Source organism: Rhopalosiphum maidis, chromosome 1 (assembly GCF_003676215.2).
Source record: "Rhopalosiphum maidis isolate BTI-1 chromosome 1, ASM367621v3, whole genome shotgun sequence".
In the NCBI taxonomy this organism is placed as follows: domain Eukaryota; kingdom Metazoa; phylum Arthropoda; class Insecta; order Hemiptera; family Aphididae; genus Rhopalosiphum; species Rhopalosiphum maidis.
Genome location: NC_040877.1, coordinates 4473558 through 4499165, shown reverse-complemented (window position 1 = coordinate 4499165; position 25608 = coordinate 4473558). Strand labels below are relative to the sequence as shown.

Sequence of the window (25608 nt, the reverse complement as noted above, 5' to 3'; positions counted from 1 at the left end):
AGTACGTGTAAACGAATACGGGGGAAAAAACGGACTTTTTGCCGTGAACCCGCACACGTCGATCGTCCAGCGTAGTTACGCGACAATGACACGACCGTATGTGGCGCCTGAGTTGTATTATTATATGAACAAATAATGATATCATATGCGGCATTGCGGCTGATAATATAATAAATGAGCTCTGTAGTGTTGACTGTATTAGATGATTTCTGTCCCGCGGGCAGTGATGACAGTCTCATTTGGAATTATGATTTTTATTTTCGACGGGGAAATATAAATCGCAATCGACCCCAATAAGTTTGCTATAATTTTATTTTCGTCGGTTTGAAAACACATGTTTTGATAGTATTAAATACTATAACTACGCCAAATACTTACTACTATGTATTCATAATAATGATAGTAACAACAGTACGCAATAATGTAACGGAAAAATCAAAAGGATTAGACGAGGTGGTTAATTAAATCCCGATCGTAATAAGTGAGGCCGATTCAAACAATAGTATTTAACTTTTCTATACTGTTCAAATTAAATTGGGAAAATTTCCACATTCTCCTCTACCAGTTGTCGCGTCACCACTATATGAGATGATTGATTTTCAAATTCTTTGATTACACATTATTATTTTTATAATGATATAATTGGTGTTAAATGCTACGCCACCGAATAATTATTACTGTAAAAAAACATATACTATTTTCGTTTTAATAATATTTCAATAATTATAAACGCTATTATTTAAATATAATAATATGTTTTACTAGAAAACATAATTAACTAATCAATGTAACTATAATAATATAATAAAATATATAATTATAATATGCATATCGAAATAATTTTATCACGTGTATTAAGTGTTAAAATTTAATAGTACCTATTTCTTTTTATGGCGATACAAAAAATAAAATAATTGACGAATTATTCGAAGGGTTCCGTGTAAAATCGATGACTATTGTAACTGACAATTAAATTTGAGTACGCGGAATAGTAGTTCAACAGCATATTATATAGTACTTAGTATATACATGATAAATACGTTATAATTGATTCCTTAACCGACAAAAGTTCAATGATAAAAGAAAACATAATTGGAACAGTGCAGTGTGTGTACAGAGTAATTTGTACGGCATCACAAAGGGGATAGTTTTTTTTGTGGTGACCATTTTCAAAGTATCTAAAATTGTACAAGAACGCTGTAAAAGAAACAAGTTTTAAATAAAAATATAATACGATTACGTTCGAATCTCGAAAACGTGCGCCGCTGTACGGCATTTTCAATAGAGTAATTTTTGCTTTGATCGTAAATACTAAATCGATCGTGAAAAATAACCCATTATTTTCGAATTAAGTATATTACGTAAAAGAGTACGTGTGTATACCTGTGTAAAACATTAGAAATACGCGCGCGCACACACACACACACACACACACACTACAGACCCGGTCATTGTATATCACGTTTACCTTTTTCACGTCGGCCTGTTTAACGACCACAACGACTGACGATGACGTTGCCAAAGCGATTAAAAAGCTGTCGTAAGTACTGCTGTGGCACATTTACATGGTGGGAGGGGATAGAGGCATAGTCAAAAGAGTTTGATTGCCTATATGTGTATGTTTTTAATAAGCGATTTTAATAAGCTCGAGGACGACGACTATATAAAGTATAACACCTTACACCTATATTATATAATATGATCAAATAGAAATAATAATAATACTTGAAGTGAATTTTCGATTTCCTATATACCTACCCACGTGTATTAATGCACACGACCAAAAACGGATACAAGTAGGAATATTATTGTTATTAATATTATAAGCTATACACACTACACACGCTTTGGCGTTTCCACGCTCGCGGTATTGTTAGTTCCGGATCATTAGCCCAATAATAGCAACGAACGTGTGTGAGCGAGCCCGAGTGAAAAAGAGACCCTCGACGAGCCGCCCGCAGCATTTCGGATTCAGAGTGTTTATGAAAGGGACTCTTGTGTGCGATAATTGATTGCGACTGTGTATATGTATATAATAATATTATGCGCGTAAAATTTACGATAGGTTTGTCCCTGTCGCTCCTCCTCCTACGCTCGGAATCGGTTCTACCACGGCACATATAGCTGCGTTTCGGTATTTTTTTTTTATATTTTTGTTCTAAAACGCCACCCACACGGCTATACAACACGCGGCTTAATGACCGAGGACCCATCGTAAAAACGAATAGCGAAATTTATGTTGTGAGGGGTTGTGGTCCGATATAATTATTCGCATTTAGAATATTATTATTTGTATATAATATCCCAGGCGTTGCGCCACGCGTGACCCAATAGTTAAAATCCCGCATAGCTTGGATAATACAAGGATTATTATCATACTAGTATGATATTATATATAAAAATATATATGATTTTAAAACGTTTAAATAAATTCCATTCCCATTGGGTATGGATAGATAGATAGTATATGGACACTAAAGAGAATAAACAATAGCTGAATTTAAGCTGATGACTATAATGAAAACATCATTCTTGAATGGATAAATAAAAAATATTCCACATGGTTACATAATGTATTTGATAAAATAGGAACCGATTAGATATAATATAACGAAGCAGAGTGCAAAAAACAATTTATACGTTTTCGTGTTCTCTCCGAGATTTTTCAGCTACTTTTTTGAATTAATGTATATAATAAAAAATGAAAAATAATAGCCTTTCATGGCGTTAACAACGAATTTAAATAACCTTGATTTGAAAAATATGAATTTTGCAATAGGTTTTTCCACTCTGGTGAATTTAATCATATTTAAAGTTATAATTTCCTGAGACTTATAACGATGTTTATATTTAATAAATAAATCACATAATCTCTGCTTTCGTAAAATACGTGCTTAAATAAGTTATTTAAATAAGTTCATTATGCGGCTTGCAGTTCTACTATGTCACTATATATAGTTTAAGGGGGTAAAAAAGTTTTGATTGCCAAAATGTGCACCGAAAAACAATCCGTGAAAGAAGTTTGAAGGGTAAAGAACGCTTAATTTTACACTCCCTCTTCTACATTTTATTTTAGATGTGGATGACTGCTGACTTATCAAAGTGAATTGGTTGATTTCTAGAGAAAAATTGATGGGTGAAAAAAATATTGCTATCTTTTAAAAAGATTATAAATAAGATAAAATTGTGAGACATATATACATTTATGTAATCAATATAACTTTTATAATACCCTTAAAATATTTACTTAACTTAAACAAAACCCAAAATGAAATTCAATAACTAATTTTAGCCAGGACAATGAATGCATACAAGTAATTTTTTATATACATACAATATGTAACATAAGTACTTTGCAGAACAAATTTGTTTGGTAAAAATTTGTGTAACATACAACTATATTTTCATTTAGTATAATTGATGTTTTGTGTTCACAATATTACTGTACGTATATTATATTTCATTAAAAAACAATATATTTATTAAAAGCATATTGTTCTTATTTTTAAGAATAATTAAAATATGGTTCGACCACCTGCAGACTTTGCGATTTCGATTAGTATTATACTAATTAGCCTCAACTTTTTTTTTATGAAAATATAATTCAATTATTTTTCTATTGGTTTGAATTTTTTAAACATAAAAAACAGCTGAATTATACTTTAGGGCATATTTAGGAAAATTTTTAAAACTTCTTATAAACATTAAAGTATAATACATAAATAAAGCATCTGAAATATTATATATTTTATTGAAAGGTTTAATTTTTAAATGAAAACCAAAGCCATGCGAATTAAAGTATAATAAAACTCGAGAGTAACTTTGAAAACGAATGACATTAACAATTAACACCTTTTAAGGTTTTCATTTTATATTGGGTAGTCACAACTCTTTTGACGTTCATAAATTATTCAACACGATTCCGAAGAGTAATTTATACCGTTCATAATTTATCGTCAATCGATTTTACCACAAACGGATGAACGAAATTTATTCATTATTTTCATTACTATTATTATTTTATTTTTAAAACGAACTTGAAGATGTGCGCTTATTCTCTACAATGATAATAATAATAATTACAACTGCAAAAAGTGGGAATCCACATGACCCCGATGACCCTTCCACTCTGCCCCGTGGACTCTTTCTTCTGTAGCAGGCCAAGAAATGCACACACGTTAACAATGAAAAAAATAAATGGCTAACAACAATGGCCGACCAATACGCATATATATAGTATATACCTTCTCCGGTATATACAAACAATATATAAAATGTTATTATTATTATTGTAAAAATGTAAATGAACGGTTCTTTGCGTCCATATTTGTCCTAATATACCTATAACGACTGTCGCCGGAAAGTAATTTCATATTTAACAATATCTGCAGAGAAAAACCATTTCGCAAAGTTATATCTGGTGTTGTCACGACCCCACCCCGGTAGTACTTTTTGGAAGAAGAAAAAATTGTTTTCTGGTTTTTTTCGTCCGCTTCAAACGAACTTCGCGGTACCGACAGAATGCAATAATGGCCGAAAATTTACCAAAAGAAAAAGCATCGTTGTTGAGTGTCTCGAGAATTTTAAGTACACACGCCACCGCCAAAGATATATAATTGCTTAGGGGACTGCATTCCAATTATCCAGGACTGATTGGAATTTTACCACTGCCGGGCAAACTTTTTACTATTATGCGGCCATGGGATCAAGCAATATATAATTTCACGAGTTTCAGAAGCGCAGTTTTTTTATTTTTCTCATGTTCAGATCTTACGTATTCGTTCAAAAAAAAAAAAAAAACTTTGTTTTTCTACGAATTCAATTTCAAAACGTTGATTAATTTTTGTGTTATTAAAATTCTTTTTTGTATTAAATGTTGTAGTAAATAACAACAATAAATAGAAGCTAGGTGTATTGGGTAAATATTCTACAATATTTATAATACGATTAATGCGAGAATTTCATGATATAGAATTATATATAATATAATATACCTTACATAAACTTAATAAACTAGCGAGAAAATTGATAACGATAATATAATAGTACGGGTTGGCTAAATAAGAACTTCAAACATTTAGTATATAGTATACCGATAAGGCCATATCACATAATACATAAGTTCGTTCGTGAAGTTAGTAAAATACTAAAAAACGATTGGATTATATTTTAGATCAGCGTTTCCCAACTTTTTTGTAATGCCGATCTACAAATTTACTGTTTGTTGAGTACAAACACCACAAGTCGCGACTCAACAAAAATATTTCGTGACCCAATGTTGGTTTCTCGACCAATAAGTTGGGAAACACTGCTTTAGATGCATACAATTTGAAAAAATATTCATCTGCTTAAAATGCACAGTAAAAAAGGAATTTTAAATTTGTAAAAAAAAAATGAAATTTGTATCATCACAGAAAACTCCTTAAATGGTATATAAATGTTTAAAAATCTGAATTGACGTTATTTTAAGTATACGGAAAAATTCCAAAACTTGAATAAATAAATATTTGAATAAATGCAAAGTTAAAAAAATAGTAAGTGGTTTTAACAATGAATATGCTAGTAAAACAACCGCTATATTTTTCGGTCCATGTCGTACACGTGTATGACAATATTTTTTATTTTGTGTTATTAGTTATATTGTATTTTGATGACATATATTAATAACTACCACGAACATTTATGAAAATGCAAATATGTTGAAAAACTGTAATAAATTGTTCCAGATAAATACATAGTAAATATCATAAATATATTATATAATAATATAGTTACGTATTGATTGGTTTAACCTATTTCGAAAAAAAGCTTTTACACCTAATTGTATATACCGCAAGTATAAAAACAAAGAGGCAAACAGCTGCTATTATAAAAAAAAAGAACTGTTGTACGTTTTATCCGTCGATGGCGGGTACGTACAAAGTACTGATAAGTTTATTTTTTAATGGCATAAGGATTCATATAAATATAATATTACCACTAGCTTGACTACAGTCTATTTTTAATATAAATTTAAAATACACTAGAAAATAAATAATGTGCTATGGTATAATTATATATCTATATACTTACAAAAATGAATTGTTGGATATTTTTTACTTAAAAAACAAAATAAATCAAATATTTTTTTGGAAATACCGTTATATGGACTCTAGCTACAGAGCAATATTATATAACATGTCAATCATGACATTAAAAATCGATAAAAAAAGTTAAATAAAGGTGCAATATGTAACCGGTAGTTTTGTGATAACAACAACATATTTCATGTGAAGGGATGATATATAATAAAAACGATCGGATCCTTGTTATATTTTATAGAGAAGTCAACCCTTATATTATTTGTTTAAAATGAGTTAAAAACTGGGTACATTTGGTTATTCATACGAGTTCCTTGAATAATACCGGAAAATAAGTTGATGACTAGAAAACTGACAATTTTTACCGCTATACATTTATAAAAAGACAATTTTAAACATGACCCTTGTCAGAGAAGAAAACAGGAAATTAATAAATAAAATATATTTTCAACACATAATGCGTACATACCTATAATCTATAACATGTTACTGCTGTGCAACTATACAGCTAGGTAATTATCAATGAAAATTCGAAGGGATCAAATATTATATTATGTACATAAATTTTTATGTCACATGTGGAAGGTTCGTACAATCGAATTAAGTAGCTAACTATGCAAATATTAGTACTGAATTTAAAGAAAAATAATAATTTCTTCTTTAAGTCGTTATGTGCAGTGTAACTCATCGTCATAATTAAGTACAACGAACGAATTATGTTAAAATTACTCTGAAGTATAGGCATTATCAAACATTTCGGATATCAAATGTTTATTTAAAACAATTTAATTCGAAATCAAATACGTGTCCTTGTGATGATGTATACGATTGAATTTAGCCGTCGCTTACACGAATCAAATTGTGTCATAGCTGTTGTATTACAATAAGTTGTCGTCGACCCCGCCCAAACTATACGATAAAATACTGTACAACAATATATATTATTATGTATTTAGTCGCGTCTAAGTGTTTTGACGACGAATTTCGGCGTTTGATAAACTGTTTTTGTCGGAGAAAGTGCGTATCGGCGGTTAATGCGCAATTGTGTTCAATCCTACAATGTATACAATACATACCTATACACGTATATTATCGTTAATCGAGCATCCGCGTACGAGTCGACCGGTGAGAATCCTTATCGGATATTCGGTCCATTAGTTTTATTATTATATTATATATGTTATAACATACCTATATACCCATACACACGGAATTGACCGGCCCACGTGTGGGTGTACAACTGTGGAGGGTTAGAGAGTACGTATAAAGGGACATGGGATAAAATAATATTATATAGTACGCGCGACTCTGCCATAAATCATTCACCGGATTCATTATCCGTCACATCCTGCGTGCTTTTGTTCTAAAATCACGCATCCAACTTCGACAACACGACTTTTCAGGCTTTGTATACACAAAACGCATTCGAACGCCAATTTCAGACAAAAATATTAATTTAACCATCTCTGTTATTTTTAATATTAGTCCACCTGTTTTTCATTGTTTTTTGGTGGTGAAAAAAAAATCAGCAACAACAAAAAATGATGTACTTTTGCATAATAGTATACATGCGACTATTGAATTAAAATAACAGCACACCAAGCATTGTGGTAAAACGATAAATAAAATCGAAAAATAAAACATTGAAATCACATCGGTTTTGTTTCGATTTCTATAATACAAATCAAAAATGATATAATCGTTATTAATCACATCAGTCAGTATAATTTAAATAAAATAAATGCATAATATGTAGTATAATATTATCTATATGTATATGTTTATCATTTTGAATGTATTAAAAGTAAATAAATTGGTCGTTTGTAAAATAATGTATAAAATCGTTATTTAATGCGCAATATTTTAACCAAAAACTAACTACTGAAAACAAATAAAAATTGAACATTCTACTAAGATTTTTTAAATATCTATCTAATGTGTTGCTTATACTTTTGAATGTTAGGTTATGGTTAGCCAGAACTTAACTGTGCTGTGCTGTGGATATTTTATTCGCAGTATATGTTATACTTTTTTTTATTTATATCCGTTTCGATTAGTTGATTTTTTTTCCGTTAAAATTGTCTCTACTCATAAGAAAAATTCGACCGAAAAACCGTTTATACGTCTCGTCTGTGTGTTAATATTTCCTGTTTTATCTTGGCGCGTGTCCCGCTCGCGACACTTTAGCGAGACGTGTCTCTCGATCATAAACAAACCTGCAACGCACACACACAAACGAACTCTTGAATATAGCATCTCGTCGTGTTGCGCGGACAAATAATAATAAATCCAGAGATTTTCAATTACCACTGCCGCATAAAAGTCACAACTCGGCGGACTTACACTCAGCCGCCGTCGTCGTAGTCGGCGCGCATATATAACGGGCTAATTATTTCTGGCCTCGGCGCACGTAATTTACGGTCTCTCTCACCCCTCGTCGACAACGTCGCCACTTATCTCCCCTTTCCCACCGTCATAGTAGGAGAGGCGGTAAAGAGGGTTTCGGTTAAATTCTTCGTGGATTTTTTTACGCCGTCGTATTCAACGACAAACGCTTATAACTGTATACAACTCTACTCATATAGCAAAAGAACATAAAATATACATAGGTGTATGGCTCCGGGTAAGACAATATCGGCTAATCGTATTAAACAATATATATATATATATTACGTACATAGGTAGGTAATACCTATTATATACTACAGTGTTTATTTATAATTTTGTTATTTTCATTTTTCCGACGCGTACGCCTTTCTGTCACAAGTCTATCGGTCGAAGTGCTTCGTTTTTAAAGACTATAGTATCTATATTATACTGATTTAACTGATGCACCTCTATAATATTAATAATAATAACAACGATGACGGATGTGCTACGAAAAAATACATTATCTTAAGTCGTTGTTTAAACGTAGTTATTATGACGTACAACCTTTTTAAGTTTATAATGGCAATAATTTTGGTTTTACATCACAAATTTTGTTCAAAAAAAAATCGAAGTCTCATAAATCATATGCTTCTTATTCGCATTCAAAAAGCGGGTTTCGTTAAAAAAAAATATTGTTATTCCAAGGTAACATAAATTAATATGCGGTTTGAAAATTATATACCTAGTTTATGCTATCGAAAAACGTATATACTTATTGTATTATTAATCTTTTGTTTTGCGCAGTGAAAAATTTCAAAATGTAATGGTTATTGGTTTCATTCCAAATCGACGAGGCGTTGGACGAATAAATAAATTTCATCGAATGATTTAAAAATAATATTTATATCTCTATCCACAATTATTGTATAAATACCAATATACCTAACGTAATTTATTTAAAATTCCATTGTCGCATGTTCTTTCGATTTTAAAATTTCGTGCTATATATTTATTTCAATAATAATAATAATCTACATAATTTATCGGAATTATAATGTAAATCAAATCGAGTAATAATTATAGGCACTTACGACAAAATGTTATTGCCTTCAGAGTTCTAATGGCTAATACCTATACACACAAAGCAATCACGATGTTTTCAAGAGCCATTTTGTGTTTCATTATAGTTTATTGAAAAAACCATTTAAATACGGGTTTATCCTTTTATATCGTTGAATTATAATCTTGTATTAAAAAAAAAATTAAAATTATTTTCGGGTATTGATGAGTTTTACTAAACGATATTCGACCTACGCGTACGAACTGGTTCCCGCAATATCATGCGATTAAGGTAGGTGCATTAATAATTGAAAACAATACAAAACGGTTTTGTTCGATACAGGAGTTTCAAATAAATATATACACACACCGCACATGACTGACCGAATATCAAAATTAACGATGACTGCGAACTATGTATTATTATAATATATTTACACGTCAACCGCAGACTTATATATTAACGTAAAATTGATTTTCATATTCAGGTCAATAAAATATTCCATTACCTAGTTATAATACCGTAATAACGAGCGACAGTTTCGTTACACCGAGTAAATATACTGAGTGCGATCAATTTTTGTTTTCACAGGAGACGGTAAATTTATCTTACAAAATAAAACGTATACGTTGAATACACTACGATCTCACGTGACGACAAATTTAACTTAAAAATAAAAAATAAAACAACACACAATACATGCAATAATAATTATAATTATAACAATACGAGACTCAAATGGCGTCTAACGAATACCCGAGGGCGAGTCATATTTTAAATCGCGGTAAAAAAAGAATAAAAGCAAAATAATAATAATAAATCTAACGAGATGTTGTTTTTATAAAAGGGCAAATATTAAATAGCAGACATAAAGTCCATTATACAGATTGGGACGGAAACAGTAATGGACGTTACTAATTCCCGGCATTCTATTGATGTTTATTTTTTCGGTTCGGGTAAACGCGATGAGGTTTATTACTTGTATATACATAAAAAAAATACCTACCTAATAACATTTTAATCAAGATGGGTTTTTTCCGCTTTCTAGATTATCTACATATTCTCTTCAGTTGTTCATACCTTTACTTACAAACACCCGCCTCGGTATTATTCGATAAAACTGATGGATCGGGTATTCAAAAATGCCTGTGCACAAAGGTCCGCATATTATTTCCGGGGAAAACGGCCGTTTCCTGTACGTATACGAGGCACTATCTATTACGTTATGTAAAATACTCTATCAATCACTTTCACAGGCTGGGAGAAAAAAACATTTAGGAGGGCATCACTATCGTGTTATATAGATATATATTGCTTCGTCGTCTCAGTTTGATTGAAAAACTCGGCTTTTTTCGAAGTGGCGCCCCTGCATTGCGATAACTGAGTGTGGAAAGGGTTAACGTTCATATTCAAAGCGATGCACAGACGTAATATTTGAGATGTCGTATATATAGCCCCCTCCTACGGGAACTACGAATATACTCTAAAATATAAATATAAATATAGAACAATAAGCTCGTGTTTGACGAAATACTTATGTTCGATTTATGTGTATAATAATGCATGTACATAATATAAATGTATAGATATTACGAGGGGGATATAAATCCTTTAAGTCGGACTTGATGAGTATACCTACCGACGAACGACGTCCAATATAATATTATACCGATGACAAATAGCCTATGAAAAGGAATATTTATAAGCTCTCTCTCCTATGTACATAAAGTAGGAATCTAGCGAGATTTACTGGAGGGGTTAAAATATATATGCAACGTTCGTAGTCTATACCACTGCAGCGGGTTTCATTACCAGCGATCCCCGCGGCGGGGGCGTGTTGTTGTCGGGGTGGCAGCAAGAGATCGAGGTGTTGGTGAAAAATAAAATAAAAACTGGTAGAATATAACTTTATATATATACTTTCCGCCGACGATTTCCATTTGTTTTTATCATTCTATTTCATTAATTTCTGATGAATATTTATGTAAGGCACCGAGTTAATGAAATACCCACCACTACGGCATATACTAATATACGTATATATCCCGGCCACCTAACCCGCGGTAACCAGTCGCGGTAATAGAGTCGTTTTTCCTCGAAAACGACTTTACCCTCCCTATAAGATTTACTCCGAATGGTGGCCGGAAGAGTGTAGGTGGTGTTGTCATTGGAGGTGGTAGTGGTAGCTGGTTGTTTTAAGGGGGAACCGTGAAATACGACTGGGTAAAACGTTTGAATACAAATTGTCCGTATATTCTTGGCAAAGCGTTTTATTTATAAATAAATAAATATATATATTATGTGCGTGTATGCGTGTGGGTGGAATCGAGGTAAAAATTTATGTTGTATAATAATACATAATATTATGTAGGTTTAGAATAATTTTCTATACGTACTTAATGTTATTTTTCAAATAAAATCCATTGAAACGTTACGCAATTTTTTTATAGGCCATTATTTTAAAGGAGTGCCTAACTAGACCAGCAATCGCTAATGAGACTATAAACAAACAAATGATTTAACCAAAAAAAAATATTCGTTTATAGTATTCGTTGAAGTATTTATCTATAAATAATATTACATAGAAATGACGTTCGGGTAAAATCATTTGTTTTCATTAGTAAATTTATGGCCATCAGTATGTATGTTAGAAATCTATACCGTTGATTAAAAGAGAGAAAAAAAACATTAAAAATCGGGTATAAAAAAAAGAAAACGAACGAAAGCATCGACAGGTGCAAACCTTCGAAAGTAGTATTATTGCATTTCGAATTAATAGTTAAAAACCATCATCGTAAAACCGTTTGGAAACAAAAAAATATTATTTTATTTATATCTTTTCGGAGAACACATAATATAATATTAAGGTGCCTCCTATACATAAAAATTATACTTTTCGTTTGATTTTTATGTTTATTTGTTTAATGTTTTTGGAGATGACTATAATAATATAATGTGTAAATAACACCGTCTTCTAATCACGCGTGTTTAATATATATATATATATATATAAATTTATACTATATGTGTGTGCTTGTGTGTGAATTTAATATAAAATTTTAAGTATAATGATACAACGTGCAATGCATTTACAGAAACATAATGAAAACAATTTAATTAATTTAATCTCAATTCGAAGTAAAAAAAAAAAAAAAAATGGTTCTAAATGTCCACGCAATATTATTCACCAGTTTGGTTTATGGGTCCATCAAAAACTAAATAATCTAATCCATATGTAATACGCTCACTATATTTTCGGAAAGGAAAAAGCTACATGCATTATGATGCTAATAATTGTAATCGGGCGGAGCGGAGTATCAAGATACAACTCCCGACCGCGCGTACTATATATTAGAATATATTATACAATATGCGTGTTGTATTATAGAGGTAGTATATCAACGGCTTTTCGTTTTTCACCGCCGTTTTCTACGTCGTTGACCTCGAGAGTGGTTTTTAAAGTGTATACAAAAATCTTTTATCTAGTTTATGAATTATAAACGCCGAAACACAATCCGAAACATATTTTGTGCGAAGGAAAACAAACGCAGTTCTTATTTTTTTGCTACTGCCGCCGTTGATAAACTATAGATCGACAACTGATCAAAAAACACGCCGTCTATTGTGGCCAGGCTCACGCATGATAATAATATTATACAACATATATTTATATATTATATATGCTCCAACGCATAAACACACACACACATACACACACACACCGTCGTCGTCGTCACGGTAGATGTAAATTTATTATGACGGGCACACGATATTGGCGAAGCGTGTTTGCATAAAACGCGAAGAAGGGCTACTACTATATTATAATATACTATGTACTATATATATATATATATATTTATATTATACATATACGACCTATATATTCGTTTTAAAGCTATATATATATTATACGCGTATACGAAATATGCGTGCACATAACGTCAATGTGCGCTCTTTTATTTTACGATACACCGCCGCCACTGGTCGCGAAAGAACGGGTCGGCGCCGGGGAAAAAAAATTATAATAATAAAAAATAAATATCCATCGCACAAATACGCACACAGAAGGGCAACAGGCAATAAACCGCTCAGTAGTAGGTATATACGCACTACATTTCTTATACACACGTTTATTATATTATAACGACGAGTGAAACACGCGCGTCGATTTCAGTCGCGTTGTCGAAGACCCAGAGAGGTTAACGCGCGCACAATAAAAAACAAAAAAACAAAAATCGTAGGTCTTTATTACCTATACACTATATATATATTGACCACATACTCTCCCACCCTCCCTCTCTATAACTACGGAAAATTCATTTTTGATCTAAGGAAAATCAACGAGATTCAAATAACCCGAAATACATATACATTTTTATGTCTACACATCTATAATATAATAATATATCAACGAGGTCAAATGGAAAAATAATGAACAAGATGGTAGCCAGTGTTTTATGTATTTATAAGCTTATTTTAAGATAATTTTATCTACCTAAAAAAGAAAAGAAGGGCATTTACGGTTATATTCTTAATAATTAGGAAACAACGGCAGTAATATGTTAAAACCAGTTTTTTACAATTTTGTTTTTTTTTTCAGAAAGAATCATCAGAAATAAATAACTGTTGAGACTTAAACGGTATTTATTATTATTTTTTTTGTTAAAGCGATATTTAAATATTTTTTCTCGATAAACTAGGGGTTAGGTTAGGCTTATTTTATTGTTATTTTAAAAATATAAATTGTATGGCGCTATTGAAGCTTATTATCATTCAGCAAATCATTATAGTCTTTTTTTAGACGGTTTATTTATTCATATACTATGAACTTATTCAGTTATTCATATTATCGTCGATGTTAACTTTTATGAGTTACCTATATATGCGATATTTTTGGAAATACTATTCAACCAACTAAATATTTTTCATGTTTACGTCTTAAACTCTTAAGTTTAAAAAGTATTTTTTATAAATCAAATCGCATGATTTGTATACATCGAAAGATTTTTAGAGCAAACCTCGTCAATTTACAGAGTAAAAGTGCATGCTTATTACACAAGTTTTTAGTGCAAGCTGGTCATGTTTGCAATATCGGTATCTGTACTATTAGTATATAAATCGATATCTATATCTAAATAATATTGCAGCAAACTTCAAAGTTTCAATACAACTTTTTAAGAAAACGATCTTGGTATACTTTACAACCTAACTTCGTGACGCAAACCATTTATAATAGTGTAATACTTGCAAAAGAAAACTCACCGTAGACTGTGAGTAACGCCGGGTCACTGAGCCTCTTGGCCGCCACGTTCTCGGCCACGCACGTGTAGTTGGCCGTGTCCTGTAGTCGAGCCTGGCCGATCAACAGGTTTCCCTCGCTGGACACGATCATGTTATTGTCCGGTTCGATCGGCACGTTGTTCCGCAGCCAATACACCCGGGGTGGTGGAACGCCGTCCGGCGGCAAGCATCGAAGCTCAACGTTTCGGTCCGTTTCCACACTCACTGAATACGGAACTGACGTGAACGGTTTTTTCAGGTCTGTGAAAAAAAGAATAAAAACACCTTTTAAGTCACATATAATATATATTATTATTATTATTTAATGTACACGATAAATTTCTATAAGTGGAAGTATATATGTTATATAAATACACACACACACACACAAAAGAAAATAGCAATTTAAAAATTTTGACGCCACTAAAAGCTTGACGACCCAGGCTGGTCTTCTCCCTCGTCATAACACGGCGCCGAGTGAGATGCACATATTATACTAAATTGTTTAGTTTAGGCGATTTCGTTCTGAATTCCATTACTCGTACGCGTAAATATACCAAAAATATAATATATAGTTTCATATATATATAATGTGATATCATACTAGTGTTTTGTATACAATGCCTATATAAGCATAAAATATATGAACGACAAATAACGGCGCGTTGGAGACTATAACATTATACTCTCCGGGCTATAACAACATTATGTATGTACGGAATCGGTCCCACGCATTAAATGAAAAACAACGAAATTCGATACAATGAAAACGTACGTATATATATCGACGTCAAAACGCATTAACGATAGGGCCCCCTTCTTTCAGATGTGTATATTATATTTTTTTTAGCGAACTGCCCGCATTCATGTCACAGTGGCTGCAGTTGTTCGTCGTCTACACTGTTTATTTTGTTAGTCATACGGATTATACAAATATACGGAAGACATATGTGCTGTGTAGAGAAACGCGGCGGGCTCGCTCGCGTATTCCGGGAGACAATCAATCAACGACGTAGTGTTTCCGAGGGAGAGGCGGCGGTATCCGTTCGCTGTAAGAGAGACCGCGGAACGCGTATATTATGTACATCGGCTTCGATTCACCGCACGAAACAAAACAAAAACGACCGTTTCCCGTTTCACTTCATGTATATACATTACTACGTTATCGAGCGGGACGACCCATTAAGCCTATGCAAACATGCCTATACCGTATATTTAAGGAAGGATTTATACATATTATTTTCCCGAAACGAGGTATATACAAAACTCTGCACACTCTACGTGTATATATGTGTGTTTAATGTAAATGCATATATACGACACTGCAACAAACGTACCTATATAAACGCAGTGAAACGGGGCCGGCGGTGAAGTTATATACCTATAATCTATATATATTTGTTGTATTGGTAACCCTTATGTGTATAGGCATATACATACTATGTATATACATTTCAGTCGACCGCAATAGTCGAGTCCAGTGGTGCACCTGCTTTTGGGGTCTTTGTTATAGGATGAGTATATTATTATTATAATGTATATAATAATATACACACTACACACACTATATATGAGTGCTGTATACTTAGGTGTAGTATACAGAAAACACAGACGACGACGACGACGACGACGACGACGACGACGAACGGCATCGACCGATTTATATCGAAACCGTATTATTCCCGCGCCGTTGGTATGGGTAGTAATGGAATTCGTATTGTCTGAGACGTGATTAATGAAAAAAATATATACATATAACACCCGACAATAGGAGGGAAGTCGATTACTCTGTCGCCCGACGCGTACAAATACAGGTAATGAATTCGGTCGAACAAGGAGCTTCGCATGAGGTGTAAAAGTAAATAACAATAGATTTTGATTGATGATGTCGAAGATTAATCGAAACCGGCTACCAAAACGACAACGCCTAAAAAAATCATCCAACCTGACCGTAGGTACCACTGTACACACTGTAGTTATAGGGACGACGACGACAACGAAGCCACCTTGTCCGTAATGTGGAATCCGCCGCGATAAAGTCGAAGACTTTCTTCCAGATGTTTACTTTTATTTTCTTCTTTGAGGTATAAATCAAATTATTGTACATAAGTATATGAGAGAAAGAAAAACGGAAAAAAACACTGAAGAATAAAAAAAAAACAATGCAGTGAGTTAAGAGGACAAAGAGGGAAATAAAAAACCCGTCCACCAGAGTTTATATTGCCAATAATTTATCAGATCAAATACACAGCATTGCACGACAGTGTGTGTGCGCGCGTGTGTACGTGTGCACTGTACAGTTTCTCTCTACCTCTCCAACCCTCTTAATTGCAACTCCAGTTAATAAATCAATGTCAGGCTTCAATCCACCAGTCGGTTGACATGAGTGAGAACTATTATACGCGGAAGGATATAACATACTATAGTATAGGAATACATATTATTATATAATACCTATATAGCGGTATACTTCCCCGTTATATACCTTTGCCACTTACTATATAGCGCATGAAATATTTATAAAATAATAATAATAGGTAGTAACAAACTTACGATAATCTAACCTCTGTCACGACCGGATCGATTCAGTCAGTAGGTACCCACGACGTTTTACCTCCCCCGTCGACTGACAAAAGAACAGTTTTTTGTTAGTTTTTTTTTTATTATTATTATGTATAATTTTTGTGGGCGTCAAACACACATAACAATAACGATAATGGGAGACGACTAGAATACGAACATTTTTATCCTCGGGTGAAAAAATACTATACTAACAGAGCATAGTGTTATAAATTTTATGCTAATGCTACTGGTTCGAAAATCCTAAACATAATATATATTATTACTAAGGCCGCTGTGTATATGGCGCGGCGGCGATGACGACAGTTCATATACTAACTGCTGCTGCAGTTGCAGTGCATAGTATATTATAATAAATATGTATATATACATATTATATTTACCGGGAGAACAAAATGTATAGAAAATAAAGAGATGCGTATCCGCTTTGGGGTTACACACGATAATGCGACACCTAAATAGTATACTTCTATTACTGTTCCGGCTGGTTAAAATAATCCGGTACGGTTGTTATGATAAAGGTTTAGGATTACAGTGCGTTATATATATGGTGTTACCAAAAAAAAAAATCTCATGTCCTCGAATATATATATTTATGTGTTTGTCGACCGCAAGTCTTTGGCATGTGGTGCTACAGCGGTGTATGATTCCGGACGAATAAAAAATGTTAAACAAACGTGTTTGATTCAAATCATTTTTTTTTTTTTTTTTTTTAATCATTCACACATTACAAATATAGTTATTATATTTATAGATTTCCATACTCATCTATATGTAAAAAAAAATACCTAAAATTGTTATAACCAAAGTAAAAATTTAGAGTTTAGAAATCTTTTTATGATAAAAATTATTCATTTTTTAAAGCAATTTACTCAACTCATTGATTTTATTTTGGAGTTAAATAGACAGATATAGTATAGCGTAATTCGTAAATTTAAACATAATTATTCCAACAAAACATTAAGTATATTTCTACCAAGTAAATTATTTATTTTGACTAACACACGTCTGTTTTCTAAACAAAAATTAGTATGTAATGTGTTTATTTTTTTCGCCTCCTAGACTCGTTAATATTTAGATAATATTGGTTTTATCTACCTACATTATTTTACAATCAAAGTTGCAAACTTTCAGTTATAGTCAAAGAATACATGCCATGTGGAATCAATTGATTATTTGTAATAGTTAAATATTTTTTATTAAGCAATATTATACGTAGCAATTTAACAATTTGTGAATTGTAAAAAACAGGAAATGGTTTTATTCTCAGATAGGTAGACCTAGTATAGATCATAAATATATGTAGGTATAGAGTTTGTTACGACCTATGTCCGTGATTGGCACAAGGAAGAAGACAATTTGTCTCGTTTAGCCAACGCGTGTTATTATGGTAACAATTTTTTTTTCGTGTCCCTTTTTTTAGTTACCGCGTTAATTGTGTTTGCTTCTCGCATTCTTTTGTCTGCAAACGCACACATAATAATGTATAAAGTTATTTTGACGAATGACTACAGCAGCACAGGCTACGAATAATATTGTTGGTGATTAACGACCGACGGTTTAAAGCGACACGATTATTATAAACACTATTATGTTCTGCCTAGCGCACGTCACGAGAAACCAAAGTAAACCCTAAGTGGCGGGTCACTAAACTTCATACAGGCGTAGACATCGTTGACGGGCGCACGCGTATACGAAGCGACGACGTGACGTTACTGTGATGAGGCGAACGGTCTCGGTTCATCTTCCACAGCCGATTATAACAATAATAATACAATGTGTACCTTTATAAATTATAACAGATCGTGCGGACTATATGGGGTTGGTATGTTTATATTATTACAACGAACGAGTTTAAAGTTCTGCGTGAGTTTAGTTTTCGAGTTGTATATGTGAACATGCGCATATATGAACTCCAACGATAAAACTTACACAATTCGGTAAAATTAATTAGCTTTGAAAATCTTACTCATAGGCGTGTTATTGAATTCACTACATATAAATTGTAAACGGGGTCAACTTTTAAACGCATTAAATCTAAAATGCCCGGTGAGACGTGCACAGCATACTAGCTGACAAATGAGAAATGACGCTGTCATGCAGGGAGTTAAAAAAAAAAAAAAAAAAGAAACACGGAGGAGCGTTATTATAACTACCCACTAATAATACAATATGAAAAAGATTACGATCTAGAGATTAGTCGATCGAATTTCAAAGCATATAGGCATACCTTCTGTTACGCAAAATCTGCAGGACCGCTATATAATAATTGACGAATATACAACGCGACTGCAGAAATGCCAATTATGTAAATGCCAATCGGCCGTCTACAGTGGACGCGTTTTCGAATCGATACGATAATCGAATTTCAGGCAGAGCACAAAAAAGGAGGGCGGTTAAAAAAATGTCATATACAAATATATATACATGTACAATATCCCTTTGAGTGTATATATTATTATATTATGCTGGTTTTTTATATATTTTTTTTTTTTTTTGTTTCGCGTACGGTCTTTGTCAGCAGCTATATATATTATTATAAACGAAGAGCGAGTTTGTGATGCATGAGCGGGATGCGGGGTAGAGTCCGGAGCTTAACTACGTTATTTACCGTGTCGTCAGCAGAGAATGATTACCGCAACGACTATATAATAATACACATACCTACACTATAATAATAATATTATTATTATGTACCTACGCTGCCGATTAACCGAAAGCGCGCGAGATGATTTCTCGCATTCAGGATCCAATTAAAAACGCATTCTGCTCTCTCTATATACACACGTAAGTATATAGGTACACGTCCAAAGATTTTTCCCCCGTTACCGTTTCCGTTTCATTATCACACGAATCATCCGTTTTATAATATCCGAACAGGAATCGTGCTCGTATTCACCGCATCGGTGTCGTATAGTTGTCCTTTTTCGTCTTGTCATCGACTGCACGCTGTAGTCCTAAACTGAAGTTGTTTTGCCGACAGGTGGACGATGACACGCAATCAGTATAGGCTTGTGCAAAATTAAGCACGTCCAGGAAAAACTAAAATTTATACTAATATAATTTTTACTCCCCTACTCACACATTTACAGCATGGAAAATAAAAAATAAATGCATTTGTTGCAGTTGATGTTGTAAACTTGACGGAGATTATCAGAAATTTAAAAATAAATAAATGAGATAACAAGAAACGTGTATATGTACTGCAATCAACGGATATTAAATATTTTTTACTTCGGGTATATATTATGGCATATTTAAAAAAATAATTTTATTGTACTACGAAAAGTTATACTATTAATGACGATCATAATATAAATAAAAAATATTAACAAATATCGAATAATATAATATAATTACATATTTTTTTCCAAAATATCCACATTTATCACTAGCCTGCTTACACTAGCTGACCCTAATACTGAAATATTTTTATACTTAACATGAATGTAACTAGTACAACTATACATATACATAGCTTATAGGTAATAAATTCGCCCATACACATGGTATATATCGCGGTTTCGTAAAAAAATGATAAATATAATACGGTTTCGTGTGTTTTTAAACAAATAGACGCGATGCGAAGACGACGCTTGCCCGGGTAGTTGTGTAATGTGTATCCATCGCGGAACGCATACGAGAAGACAGTGTTATGACAGTGCGCGGCCGTGAAATCTCATCGAGTCGCTGCGGTGGTAAACGTTTTTAGTTGTTGTTATTATTCTTATTATTATACACTGTATTTTTTTTCGTCGAGTCGCGGGGGCACAACGCACGGCACACGTGGCCGCTCGAATAAATCGTTTTGTACGCGTATTATATTATAATATAAACCATTAAGAAATAAGTGTATTATTTCACGCGCTTTGGACAAGGTAATTCATGCGGTGGCGTTAAATTGAAATCGGCTGCATATATTAAATATATATATATATACAATATAGAGACTGTATGTTTTCTCGCAGATATTGTCGACACGTTTGTATTATTACATACTTGAAAAAAATAATCAATCGCCTATATCTACTGCGTATACTACTAGGTTAGGTTGTCCACTATCCACAGTGCGGCTGCAGTTATAATAATAAGTAGGTATAGAGTTTAGCGATATTTAATATTTACCATTCATCATTGAATATAATAAACACTGTTCAAATATTAAACGTCGACGGAAATGTTTTAATAGGCATATTTCTTACTGACCACATTTTAAAATCAATTATTTAAAACTTATTTTAAATATTTAAAAATATAGGTGCATAATAAAAGTCGAAAACACCGGAAATATAATAATATAATAATGTATAAATTAAATATAACGATAATATACGAAATAAAATATTTCCAAATACAATGCATTGTAACTACTTAGTTCAAAGTAACGCAACGTGTTTTAAACCACATAAAGGATAATGGAACATTAAAGAATAAATAATATTGAACATGTATATATTACTATACAAGAAATATACATCACGAAAAGACATTGAAATGTACAGAGGTGTTTTATGTGAATGCTCATGTTACACTTAGTCCAATATCATTCGGTTGCCGCCCAAACACTGTTTGCCCGAGGTGTCAGTACAATCCCATGTATGTGATGTGTATTATAGGTATATACACTATAATATAGGAACACCGACGCGTATATATTTTTTTTATCCAATCCTGAAAAACGTCATCGTTTGGAACAGTTTCTGTCAGGATAATCTTTTTCTCTTTTGAGTGGACTAAAGTAATAACTTTAAGAGGTACTGGGCTTATTATGTTTGCGTATGAAGGAAGAAACAAAGAGTTAATTGAACAAATGCCAGACCTCCTGAATTGGATTTACCAACCCTTTATTTAATTTCGTTTTTTCTCAAGCTGTCCACTTCCAACTTAAACAAATAAATCTGCTAAACGAAAGTAACGGGTTTTCAATTTAATTTTACAAAATATTAGATATGTATATAATGTATAATATATATATTTTATTATAAGGAAAGTTTTGAAATGCACTTCGAAATTCCGTAGGTAGGAAAGATTATAATTTTTATTCCAGCAACCAATATTATAACAATATCTTCTCCAAGGTATACCTATAAAATGTTGTACCTACCTAGTATTTATACGTATTTAAGTCGATTATTGTACACAATGACATAATAGTATATAAGGTTTATATATTATATTCTTCATACTCAAATAATAAATATTCCTGTCACAATGACATCGAAATAATGACATTAAACCACTCAAAGGATTTGTAAAAGAAATAAAATCGTTTGCCGTTTGCATAGAAAATAAAAGTTACGCACCCGAACAAATTTCACAGACAATAAACCTCAAACGTGTACACGACGAATTTAGTGCTATTTTTTCCCGTGGAATTGGATAAAGACGTAGACCGAGATTTCAAAAGACAGCTAAGAAATATATGATGTTAATAAATTACACGTCTAATTTTATATATATGTATACATAAAAATTATTAAATAAAAAGAAATAGTGAACACAAAACAAAAAAGGCAAGAGATGAGTTCATTTACTAAAAAGCATAATAGCCCACTCTTGCGCGGTATTCATAACCAAAGTAATTAGTGTTTGGTTCTCTTAACCCTTTTTTATTTTATATTAAATTTTGCTCGTAATATTTTCGTCTTTAGTATAAAAACAAACAATTCTCAATGGGTCAGCAAATAAGAATAAAAAATAAAGTTTTGATGATTTTAATTCAACTCTCGTCCGCATATTTGTAAAATATAATTTGCGTTTCCGCTTATTATGAATATGAAGGGTTATACTGCATGAATTGTAGGAAAAACTAGATTTATATAGTGCGTGAAACATTACGCGCGCGTATATTATAATATAGTTGAAGTGATCCTTACTTAAAAAACTATTATTTTTGTTTTAGGTTTTAACTTCTTAATTCGATATCATTATTTGAAGTATGAAATCCCACGCAGAGCTTTTCGTTAATCGATTATATTTTTAATATATCTGAACATAATAATAATAATATATTCGAGTACATTATTGCATTTATTGCTTTATAAGGAATTCATTAAATATCCGATCCGAATATATACCTATCGCGTGTATACGAAGATTTAATTGTGTCGCGCAAACGTCCTACGTGTGTGTAATTATTACCGACCATAAATCAGTTGTAAATAATACACAACGTGCGTCTATACGCGCGTACCATCCTATATAGTTAATGACCGACCGCGAGTCATGCGCAACCGACGCAATTTACCGTCCCGCAATAATTGAAGAACACGTTAATAGATTATACACAACATACACTCACACGTGAAATGTATATGTGGGCGAATTTATATAATATTGTTATTTTAAGTAAACGTTTTTTAAATATATTATTTTTAATTTTATCGAACAAAATTGTAATACCACCCTCGCCGCAACGATAACGCGTGACTGCGAGGATAGTGACCGATAGAGGGGAGCTGCGGGTTACATAATATATGTATTAATCAACGACTAGGACGAGAAGAAATCAGTGCGGAGCAGGATGATGACTCTGCAGTCGGTTTTGTAACGGTGGCGCTGCAGCAGGCACACAGACCCCTATGGCGCTGTGGTTTTGCGATCACGCAAAGGTCCATTAGTTCATTAATGTCCCGGGCTCGTGTAGTCCATTAGATGATGACAATGAAAAGCTCCCCGCGTACATGCGCTTTGCGCACCGTACTATATTATACAGTTGCTAATATTATATCACATTCCATAAACGGTCACTACAACAAGTTTTTTACACAGGAATATTTTGACTGAACGAACCATATTATTATGGTTGTACCGTGTTATACTCGTATATTACGTATTATTATAAATGTATTCGACCGATGACAATGATATGACAATCGTCGCACTAAGACATTGGATAAATTATTATAATCTGTTAGTTAGCATCAAAACAAAAAACAGTCGAAAATCGTTCTTAGATTTTTAATTATTTTTCAGAGTATTATATTATTATATAATATCATATAATAAACCAGCTGCTGTATAATATAAGTATAAATATTATATTATATTCCTACATACATTATATATATATGAGTATATTATATGAAGTAGAGAAAATATAAATTAGGTGTTTTAAAATGATTAAATGTTATTGACATATATAATATGCAACTAACTGAAAATTTTAATTGGTCACGTCTGATAGGTAGGTTAGGTTAGGTTAAGTAATTGACTTTCTTAGAATTTTTTATAAGACAATAATTATAGTTAAGAACTATAGAACAGCCAATACTTAGAAGTCTATTATTTGAGATCAAATAATTCGCGTGTAACGTCATAATTTATTATTGCGATTCATTTAGTAATTTTTTTTATGATTGTGCAATTGTATTTAATTGTGTACACACATGACACGTGTCACCATCGATAATTTTTTTTCGAATCCACAGAAATGATATAATCGAAAATATACGTTCATACAATTTGATAGATATAAACATAATCTTTTGATAAAAGGTCAACGGACATGTCATTAAAAATTGCCACCGCACTATTTCAACGTCGTTGTAGAGTTATTATTAAATGCTAAGTTCAGAGATGTTTTAGCCAAAAAAAAAAAAGTATAAAAAACAAGCGTGTTTAATCGTCCGACGCGAGACTTATATGTTCAAGAATATGAATACGAAAGAACATTAAAACATTTTTGCGATTCATAAATTGAATTTTAAATGGAAAACCACGAAGGCGTATGAAGAATTGGCTATCTTATCCAAAGTGAAGTAAAGTTATTACGCCAACGATACGCATATATTTATTTATAAAACATGGCTTCGTACGAAAATTCGATTGGAAGAATAAAAAAAACAATCCTTCGTACTAAAATACGATTGAAATAAGAAAAACAATTCTTCGTTTTTCATTATTTTTATGTGACGACTAATTTTTTTAAAAAAAACCATTAAATTGTATTTTTCTGTTACATATTATGCTATCTAGTTTAATTAATTACCTACCTATAAAATGTGAAATTATTAACAATAGTAAAAAGGTACAAGTGTAATATACACACATATATATATATTGTATATTCGAACAATAATAAGTTTATAAATATGTGACTTGTGAATTTAACAGGAGTCGTCACTGTCACTATCAGTGATGTACAACGTACTCAGGAATTTGCTTAAGTACTCAATAATAATTATTTTTTAGTATTTGGATTACGTACAAGACTTGTACTATGTACTAGACTATGCT

The 25608-nt window shown here is 32.2% G+C and overlaps 1 protein-coding gene across 2 annotated transcripts in view; it reads right to left on the bottom strand.

Moving 5' to 3' along the window:
• Nucleotides 1-25608, bottom strand: part of LOC113548914 (netrin receptor UNC5C) — a 114754-nt gene that overhangs the window by 33471 nt on the left and 55675 nt on the right. For both annotated transcript variants that reach the window (XM_026950016.1, XM_026950017.1), the window contains exon 4: nt 14773-15051. In XM_026950016.1, coding sequence (XP_026805817.1) covers nt 14773-15051 — 279 coding nt within the window. The remainder of the gene's footprint in view (nt 1-14772; nt 15052-25608) is intronic.